Source organism: Leuciscus leuciscus, assembly GCF_965113295.1.
Source record: "Leuciscus leuciscus genome assembly, chromosome: 20".
Taxonomy (NCBI): domain Eukaryota; kingdom Metazoa; phylum Chordata; class Actinopteri; order Cypriniformes; family Leuciscidae; genus Leuciscus; species Leuciscus leuciscus.
The window spans coordinates 3,408,157-3,418,869 of record NC_138744.1 but is presented as its reverse complement, the minus strand read 5'-3'; the positions used below and the strand labels follow the sequence as shown (position 1 = coordinate 3,418,869).

The following is a 10,713-nucleotide window of genomic DNA, read 5'->3' as shown; positions in this document are numbered from 1 at the left end:
ATATGCTGGTGAAGGGTGAGAAACCTGGCGAATCACATGACTTTTGGCAAAGAGCCATGTGTGACTCGCGAGCCATAGGTTCCCGACCCTTGATATAGTGTGTGTTGTGTTCGCACATGTAGTTCGGTTCTTTTAATCCGGACCAAAACATAAAACTTTGGTACATTTGGTCCTGGTTCACTGTCATTTTTAACACCGAACCTAAAGATACGAAACAAAAAACGGCTTTTATGACGTATATTTTGCAACGAAACATCTAAAACAATGCAGTGTCCTGGGATAAATGCGCTCGTTGTGTGTGCGTACATACAGTATGATGGTATTTGTACCGGCTGAGAACTCACAAAGAGTTTATCAAATGTGTAAAGGAGTCAAAACAGTGCCAGGAATTCCCCAAATGAAGATCTTCTGCGAGGAGATGGTGTTTCCAATGCATGTACCAAACTGTGATGGGCAATGTAGCCTCTATGATGATAACATGCTTGAGCATTCTTTTTAGGGTCACATCTTGTTACATCACATCCTGTTTTGGTTCGTTTACATGTCTTTGGTCCGTGTTGCGTTCATATTTCAGTCGAACCGCACCAGAGTTTGTTTGAAAGCGGACGAGACTCATGTTTTCAGCGTCCCGGTCCTCTTGTTTGGTGTCACCAGGGTTCGGATGGCAGCGTTCACACTTATTCACATGAAACTGAGCAATCGCACCAGTGTTCGTTTTAATCAAACCAAACATGCCACGTGTGAACACATTCTGAAAGGCATTTTTTTTAAGTGTAAAAACTGTCCACGTGTAAGTATTTTCATGCATACCTCAATGAGATGGTCAGCGCTCTCCCATGATGCCGAGCGCTTGTGTACGTTAACCTCTCCTCCATCCTCGGTCCAAAATCCAGGCGTCTGCAATAAACACGGTCAAAACATGTTCAACTACGCACACACTGACTAAATAATCATGCTGACTTTAAATTGTGTCCTATATAGAATATATTCTTGACATCATGTGACCTAGATATGCAAATTTTTCATAAAACAACAACAGGATGTTTGTGGTTGGCGAACAGCATATGTGCCATTTGACCAAAACCGCAACAAAAAGAAGAACAAACAAAAAGCCACAAAAGATGGACAAAAGGCACCACAAATAAGTGCATCTTTTTCCAGATACTCATTCTCTTCTTGTCTTTAAATGTGTTTTGTTTTGTGGTGCCAGCTGATAAACTTCTTAGAAAGTCTGAGAAGTGAACGGTTAAGGAATATTTATGAATGTTTCAACTGTTTTGGTCCATATAATAAAAATCAATGGGGCCGAAAACTATATTGGACCCCATTGACTTTTACTTTATGCACGAAAAACATAAGAAAGCAAGTCATACTGGTTTGGACTGACTGTGGTTTTATGGGAATAATATACTTGAAAAGAATATCTTTCAATATGAACTGAATGTAATGTCTGAAGACACTTTATTGCATGTTATATATAATAGTTTAAATTTATATAGTGCTTTTTTTGACCCACTTAAGTAGGACTTAGGCCCTGTCCACACGGAGACGCGTTTCGCTGTATACGTATACATTTTTTATCGTATTGGTGTTTCGTCCACACGGATCCGGCGTTTTTCGGAGACTGAAACCGCTATTTTTTGAAACCGGGTCCCAAGGTGGATAAATATGAAAACGCCGCCCTTGCGTTTTCGTGTGTACGGCCAATCCGTATATTTTGCGAAACGATGATGTCATCACACCAAGTGTCAACTAGTCAGACACCGTTAAGTCACAGCAACTACATTTATGGTTTTTCATATTGTTCAACAAAGTTCTTGATTAAAAAAGAAAAAAGAAAAAAAGAAGCTACTGTGCCTAATATTATTGTTGTATACAGCGCGCAAGGTTTATGCGCGAGCTCCAAGTCTTCTCCGTTTTTAGTGTATGTCTGAGGCAGAATTACAGCGCCACATACTGGTCTGGCATGTATACTACATCGTTTTGAGTCGGTTTCAGTGGTTTCGTGTGTACGCAGATATTTCTTGAGACGACGCCGTATTTACGGAATTTTTTTTTTTGAACGAAAAAAAAAAAAAATCGTATAGGGAAAGCTCTGGCTTCGTGTGGATGTGGCCTTAATTGCAGACTTCTATTGTCTTTAAAATGTTTAAATGCACTGCTGAATGTACTGACATAATGTATCATCAACTAAAGTACACTTTAAAGTCATTTCTATTGAAACTTGTATGCAATGCATTTAAGTATGTAATTAATTAAGTTTTTAAAAATTCACTTTAAATGTAATATCAACACTACATTTAAAATAATAACCAAGTATTTTACATGCTTTAGTATGTTAGTCAACAAGCATACTTCTATAAAGCATGACAAAATATTATTGAAACAATGATTTAACTTTTTATTTAAAGTGCATTTAAATTTAAAAACGCGCTTAAGTGTGTCATGAAAGTTATCTAAAAGCACAGTTTTTAGAAATATACTTACAAAATTTGAAGTACACTATAAGTGAACATTCATACTTCTTTTTCACAAAGGGAGAGTGAGTGAACGATGACAGAATTTTCTTTTTTTGGGGGGTGAATGAACCATTTGAGGAAGCAGACAGGGTCAATTCTGATTTCATGCTGACCAAGAAAACAGTCCACGAGAAGTTTTTAAACACTAATCATCAATTCACCAAGCGCTTTAAACAATGGCAAAAGCTGCTACTGTCAACAAAGAGCCTCGGCATGGCTCTGCGGCGGGAAGAGAGATGTGGAGAGAGACGGGATGGTTCTGACTCTGGGAGCGCGAGGCCTCTGCGAGCCGGATCAGGCATTAGCATATGTATGGATCTCACTGCAGGCAGCTCACCACAGGCACACAAAGAGCTGTCGGAGAGCGCCAGGTGGTGCAGAGACACACAGACATGCGCTCGCAACCCTTAGGTAGCGTGTGCACACCTACACACAAACACACACACAGAGCGACAGGTGCAAACTGCTGCACCTCCAGAAAGAATTCACTCCACACAACGCCAGGGAGAACTTTCTATGGCGACAGACTGCCACGAAGCATCGGCCTTTGTGCCGGTTTTGTTTCAGGGGAGGCGAGGGGTCTCGGCAGAGCTAAACCACTGAGCACTCAAAGACTTCATGATACTAATGAAGAAAGGAAACAAAACAGAGTAAGAATAAACCTCAGTCGTTACACACAGATATCGACCAGTCAGACACAGCACAACTAACAAGCAAAGCCATTCTTCAGTTGTCCAGTGGCTCCGAGAGGTATTTGGACACTTAAAGTCAAAATAAAAATCAGATTTTACTTCTTGAATAGAGTTTCTTGTCTTACAATGATAACGATAAAGATCGTTTTAAATGTAAAAGAACTGCAGAATCTACACCACAACTATAACAACAATGGCACAGAGCCTTTTTTTTCCAGCTGATGAACGATAAAAACATTGACAGTCAATCAGAGCTCGAGCATTTAAAGCGGAAAATGACAAAACTGCAGCGCAAACAGAAAATATATTGCACTGGTGTGGAGAGTAACACAGTTATTGTTTCCTTTAAAGTTATATAGTTCTTAGTGTGAATGGGGCCTTTTTTGTGAATTATTCATTGGTGCTCACTATTTGAAATTTTACCCAAAAATTCTCTTCAGTGCAAATTGAATAATTTGTGTTGCCTCTACAGTGACAGACATTACTTTACTCAACCCTTTTCCATTGTTTAATGTCAAAAATTGAATGTACTGAAATTTCTATGCATATGTATACGTATATATATACAGTACTGTGCAAAAGTCTTAGGCATGTTAATAGTCAGTTATTTCTATCTTTTGCTGTAGTGTGTCAGTAGGAAATATCAGTTTACATTTCCAAACATTCTTTTTGCCATTAATTATAATAATCCAGTGAGATTTGTGTATGCACAAGGAGTCTGACAACAGCCGGTATGATCTGATCTCACCATCATCGAGTCCGTCTGTGATTACATGAAGAAACAGAAGAAACTGAGACAGACTAAATCCAGAAGAACTGCGGGAACGTCTCCGAGACGCTTGAAGAAACCTTCCTGCAAAGCTCCCTGAGAAACTATGAGCAAGTGTACCTGGACAAAAGCCGTTTCAAACGCAAAGGGTCGTTACACCATATATCGATTTGAATTAGTTAATAGAAGTTAAATCATAAATAAATTCAATTTGTGATTTTATTTTTGAAAGCATTCTCACTTTACAGCATTTTAACACGAGTGCCAGTGCTTTTCCCAGTCCTGTAGCTTTGCAGGAAGGTTTCTTCAAGCGTCTCGGAGACGTTCCCGCAGTTCTTCTGGATTTAGTCTGTCTCAGTTTCTTCATGTAATCACAGACGGACTAAAAATTTAATCAAGGAAATTTCTCTGGCATTTATTTCTTTTTGCTGTATCAAAAACGTACCGAACCGAACCGTGACACAGGTGTATCGTATCGAACCGAACTGTGAATTTTGTGAACGTTACACCCCTAATATATATATATATATATATATACACACACACACACACACACACACACACACACACACACACGTGCACTCTGTTAATGCCAATTTCATAAAAAGGTTTTAAGTTATAAACCAATAGAAATGAAATTCAAAATTAGTTTTTGTGAAACATTAGTATGACATTAGTATTAATAAGTCAAAATGATGAAAAAAGTAGTTCTGAGAAAAGCCCTTGTATCAATGATATTATAATGTTCAAGTGTGATGGATCATCATGCATGATTCATCGGTGCACAATCTTCCAAAAAAAAAAAAAAAAAACACACACATTGTTTTTATAATCTTTCATTAAAGATGTATTGATTTGCACCATCTCTGCAACGACCTTCCTTTTCTTTTTATGTCATTGGCCTCTTATTTTTCAACTCTCATAACCACCTCCACTTTCTGTAACCTGCCTCCACTTTTTTCAAATCATTTCCTGATGTATAAAATGAACATGTTGTATTGTTTAATATCCTATTTAATCTGATTATGGACGTAAAATTGGTTGTGAACACGATTTCACACTTTGTGTTTGTGCAACATTAAATCATTGAGTAAAAATGATGTGAAGTTAGTTCATATAAATAGGCCGCATATCAATGGTTTGCAGATGCAACTTGTTTGATATGTCGTGGTCTAATGCAATGGATTTTCAGGCATTTTAAGTGACTCTTTGTTTTTTAGGGGACTATACTGTGAAGTAAATTGACTGACCTGTGTGGCTTTATCACTCATACAGGACGGCTGGGGTTGGTACGGCTCTCGTGGCCACTGTCCAATCAGGTACTGCTCAGGCAGCTTGTCCAACGAGAGCGGCTGTCGACTGGCTGATCGTGCTTGAGAGAAAAAAACAGAGGTGTTTATGATTATGTAAGCAGTGGACAGTGACATGAGATATTACTGCATTATGGTGACAGAGAGGAAGTTGGTGGGTGTCACTGGAAACTGATGAGCATTTGCCTGCACTGTCATAACGCTACTCAAACAGAACAAAAACAGACTGTACTTAAGATGGAACGAAAACAACAGAAACTTAATATTTATATTTTCTGAAGAAAATTTGTCGAGTGTTTAACTATAACTAATGTTATAGTTGCTAGTCTGCTTATAGGCCTGAAAGATTTATAGATATGGCTCAGTGTCCCTCCTTCAGTACAAGTCTATGGGTTGTCATTTCATTTTTTTAGCCCATTTTATGGTCCATCAGCCAAAAATCTCTCTGATTCTATGGCACAAACATAAATTAAACTGTAGGTGCAGGATGAGTTTAATAAACAAAACTGATAATAAACATAATAATAATAATAATAATATAAATCTCATGAAATAATACATAAAATAAATAATAATAAAATCCTGTTGTATTATAATATTATTAAATATTTTTTATGGAAAGAATAGTATACATATAATGAATTATAATGACACTTTTAATATAACATAACATAATATAATATAATTGCAATGCAGAACTGAATGCACTTAACACTGTCAATAAATGACTTTATTAACTGATAACTTTTGTTTTGTAAAAAATGCATATATTGTATTATATTGTCATGCATATATATTGTATTGTATTGTCATGCATATACATATATATATACACACATTTTGTATTGTCATGCATATATATATATACACACTTTGTATTGTCATGCATATATATTGTATTGTCATGCATATATATATATACACACTTTGTATTGTCATGCATATATATTGTATTGTCATGTATATATATATATACACACTTTGCATTGTCATGCATATATATTGTATTGTATTGTCATGCATATATATATATACACATTTTGTATTGTCATGCATATATATATATATATACACACTTTGCATTGTCATGCATATATATTGTATTGTATTGTATTGTCATGCATATATATTGTATTGTATTGTATTGTCATGCATATATATTGTATTGTCATGCATATATATATATATATATATATATATATATGCGCATGACAATACAATACAATATATATGCATGACAATACAATAAAGTGTATATATATATATATATATACACTTTTTGTATGGATGAATAACCTGCGATTTCTGGATCCCAGAATACAATGCTCATAATATGAATAATGTATAATCTATCATATTTAAATGACTGTTCTCACATAAAGGTTACACTCCGAGGACACTCAGGAGGAAATGAAACAAAGTGAAACTGTTCACAGTGAAACCCACATGCATGTACACACATGCACCAACAGCTGAAATTCAAAACAACCCGCTTGCATGCAGCCCACAGAGCGACTCCTGCGAGTGTTTGCTCTCTGCTCCAGCTCTGCAAACACAAATGTCAAAGCCTATGCAAAAGAGCCAACAAAAATGGCACTGTCGGTTTACTCCCTGCTCATTGTTTTACAACAATGTACAAAAAAACAGCACCATTGCAAGCGACACTCATGACATGAGGAGACGTGTCACGGCACGGCTGGTTACAGTACAGGCCTCAAACACACTGAATGATAACATCGGCTCCGGAACATTTACAGCCACACACCTTTTCTCAATGCACTTGTTGGGGGACGGCTACACTACATTCACTTGCAGATTGCAGCGAGGCAGCTGCGAGGTCTTTGTGTGAAGGAGAAGCGTTTCAAATGCAAATCTACACAAGCATCGGGCACTCCATGAGGAACGAGAGATCTAGAGGAGCTGTCTTACAGCCCTGCCAGGCCACAACGGTTTGGACAATAGTAGCTTACTCATATTAGAACCAATAAATGTCAGAACGTTGTTTTTAAAATTCTTTGCTTACGACGTGAACAATCGAACCACAAAGGCCATGTTCAGAATGGAATACTGGCTTACTAACTACTGGGCCTTATACACTGAACACTACTTATTATTATTTACCAATTAGTGTGTATGTACTATAAAACAAAACAAAAATTGTGTGCTACATTGTCAGATGTGTCATGTTTAATTCAGTGAGTGATGTGCAGTTATTATTATCTAAGAACAAAAAAAAATCTTCAATATTGTAATATATTAAAATAATTGTAAAAATATATGAACATTTGTCAGACTGATCAAATACAAAATCAAGGTATATAGATCAGCTGTAAAGGTCAAGACTGAAGTCGCTTCCAGTTCACACTCATCATACTTGAAACAGAAGGACAAGTTTAGAACATTGCATTGTGGGATACAGAATTCCTCTACATTTCGGCAAACATTGTAGGTTATTCGGATATTTCATATTTCATCTGTGCACAGTATATATACTGCATATAGTATGGTAGTATGCTATTCCAAACATAGTAAATGTGACTATAGAATTACATTAAAGAGACGTGCACGTCAACCTGAGGGAACATGTTCAGAGGTGCATTATGGGTAATCTGACGTCAGCTGGTTATTATTGAAAAATAAAACTTTTTTAGAGACCACAGTCTTTATGAATAAGCATTAGCCCCCCCCCCCCCCACCCATCATTATTGTGATGATAATCATCTGATTGTATAATATCGCACTTATTATATGGCTACTTGTCAAATTAACAAATAAATGAACATGAAATAATGATTATACATGTTAGACATGAAGCACAGATATGTAGGAAAATGATTGACTGGGACGGTCAATTATGCGGTTTAGTGTCATTATTATGAAAATACCTCAAATGCTGAAAACCACAACTGATCAGAAACAGACTTCCAGGGAGCAGTGCAATGAAGTTAAAATATATGATACTTCACAGACTGGTGTGATAAACTGTTCTGCTATAATATACTCTGAATCTATGGCTGGATGACAAAAACATGAACCTGAAATACAAGAATTACAATAAAACGTACGAAAACATACTGTACATTAACACACACACGCACACACACACACACACACATATATATATGGAGGTCTTGAGATCTGTGATGACCACAGAAGTGTGATTTGTGCTTTGCTTTAACACAATGGCTTTCATTTTTTTCTGATCATTCCTTATTTTCATAGTAGAATTTGAAAGGTGGGTTACAATTATTTATTTATTTATTTTACACAAAGACTTTAATAAACAACAATGTTGTTTTATTCAGTGATTTAAACTAATTCGCACTTACTGTATAGAAAATATCTATAAAATCTGAGGAAGGAAAGCGTCTTCAAAAAATACCCAATGTGGAAGATTTGAATAAAGTGAAATCAAGCTATAAAATGAGTTATACAGATCATATGCAAAGCGTTTAAGAACAAACTCATTTACTAAAGGATAACACGATACAATAAGGTTTCATTTGTTAACATGAACTAACAATGAACAGCCTTTATTAAAATTAGATCATGTTAATTTAAACATTTACTAAAACATTTTAAGGTCAAAGGTTGACTATCTGTTGACATTAGCTAATGCAGTGTGTACTAACATGAACTTGATACATTCTATTAACTAACATTAACAAATGTTAATAAATGCTATACAAAATAAATTTAAAAATGTTGAATTCAGGTTGATTGGGACGCTTTCCCCCAAAAAATGTCCCAATCAACCTGAATTCACCCCTATTGTTCCTTGTTAGTTCAAGATAGTTAATGTTAACAAAGTAAACATCATGGTAAAGTGTTATAAACTAAAGTTAAAAGAGGTTAAAAACTAAAAATGCTTTATGCATTTACAAAATAAGATGCTGCTGTTACCTTTTCAAAACTTGCACAAATAAAACGTACCTTTCCCTGCTGTTATAAAGTGATTCTCTGATGGGATCCTGATGGGCTTGGTGATCTGCTTCATGTTGTGAGGATGAAGATGAGGATGATGAAGGACTTCTGCTGTGTCTTGAAAGAATGAAAGAGATCTCTCATCACTCCATCTCAGAGGGACACTGGCAGGAACAGGCTGAAGTCTAGACTTACTCTTGCACTTGGTGCGTAAATGCGCACGAGACACAATAAACTCCAGAACGAGAACTGAAAACGCGTTCATGCGAAAAGTTCATCTATTTTTAAACTTTGCTTCCTCTTAATCTATTGTGCGCGTACTAAATTGTCACTGCCTGTAAAACTCTGAATCAAATCGGACGCAAAGTTCAGAGGCAGTACCAAACTCTCCAGTCCAGTGCTCCTGAGCTGACAGATGTTGCAGTAAAGGAGGTGGGCGGGCGGAAGGCGCGCGAGCGCTGCTTCTGATTGGAGCAGAGACCAGCGCTGTTTGATCGCTATTGGCTTGTGCGTTCCTTCTTTCCGCGAAGAGCCAATGAGATCACTGCATTTCCTGCCGGGGCGGGGTTTAAGTGTTTCATGGAAAAAATAAGCATTCTGCTTTGGAGCTGTGGAATGTTTTTATGTTGCCTCATTTTCTGAGCAGAGAATGTGTAGGAGTCTTGTTTACATTCTGGAAATCATTATTTGAGAATGAGATATCTAGAGATTATCTTAAAGGAATAGTTTCATTCCCATATATGCTGATATTTTCCATTGAAGAGATTTGTCGAGCTCCGAAAATGACAAAAACATCGTGAAAGTAGTCCATACAGATTACATTCTTGTATGTAAATTGTGTGAGTAATAGGGCACGGTTAATCAATCATTACTAACCGAACACCATGAGCTTCTCTTCCTAAGCTCAAATCTCATCTGTGTTCTTGAAGCAGTCATGGGTCCTGATGCTCAGTATGATGGCATTGATAGGAAAATGATATTAGTTTTCTCATGACAGAGCACATTTTTCATCCAAAGTCTCCAAGGGAAGGCTATGTTGTCATGGGTTCCTTCAAGAATTTCTTTTTGTTTTGTTCTACACCATAAATTACAGCCATAACTCAAATCTGAATTAGAGGTATGACTGCAGTTTACGTTGCAGAACAAAACGTGAGACTAATGTTAAACCACAGACCGTATTTTACCATATATTACACATGCTTTTCAAAAAAAAAGCTTTGCAGGAAAACAATAGGGAAGTCCTGAGTCCCATGTCTCAAATGCAAATTGTATTTCTTAGGACTAAAAAAAAAAAAGTTTCAATGGCTTTATTGTCTTGAAAATGTCACAATCCACAGGAATAGTCCTTAAAATAGGCTTATTTTGTCCTTTGATTTTGGGGTGAGCTTTAACTCAGACATGCTCTTACTGTAAGATTTGGAACTTGATCTGAACAGTTCATTTCTTAACTACTGCTAATGCATCGTGGTTCATTACCTTGAAAATCTGTATAAAATCAC

The 10,713-nt window shown here is 36.5% G+C and overlaps 1 protein-coding gene across 2 annotated transcripts in view; it reads right to left on the bottom strand.

Moving 5' to 3' along the window:
- The window catches only part of glcci1b (glucocorticoid induced 1b), a 15,276-nt gene extending 4,649 nt beyond the window's left edge, over positions 1 to 10,627 (bottom strand). For both annotated transcript variants that reach the window (XM_082150787.1, XM_082150788.1), the window contains exons 1-3: positions 9,224 to 10,627; positions 5,231 to 5,352; positions 811 to 897 (exon numbers count right to left, since the gene is read on the bottom strand). In XM_082150787.1, the coding sequence (XP_082006913.1) occupies positions 811 to 897; positions 5,231 to 5,352; positions 9,224 to 9,479 (465 nt within the window). In that variant the 5' untranslated portion in view covers positions 9,480 to 10,627. The remainder of the gene's footprint in view (positions 1 to 810; positions 898 to 5,230; positions 5,353 to 9,223) is intronic.
- Positions 10,628 to 10,713: the final 86 nt, after the last annotated feature.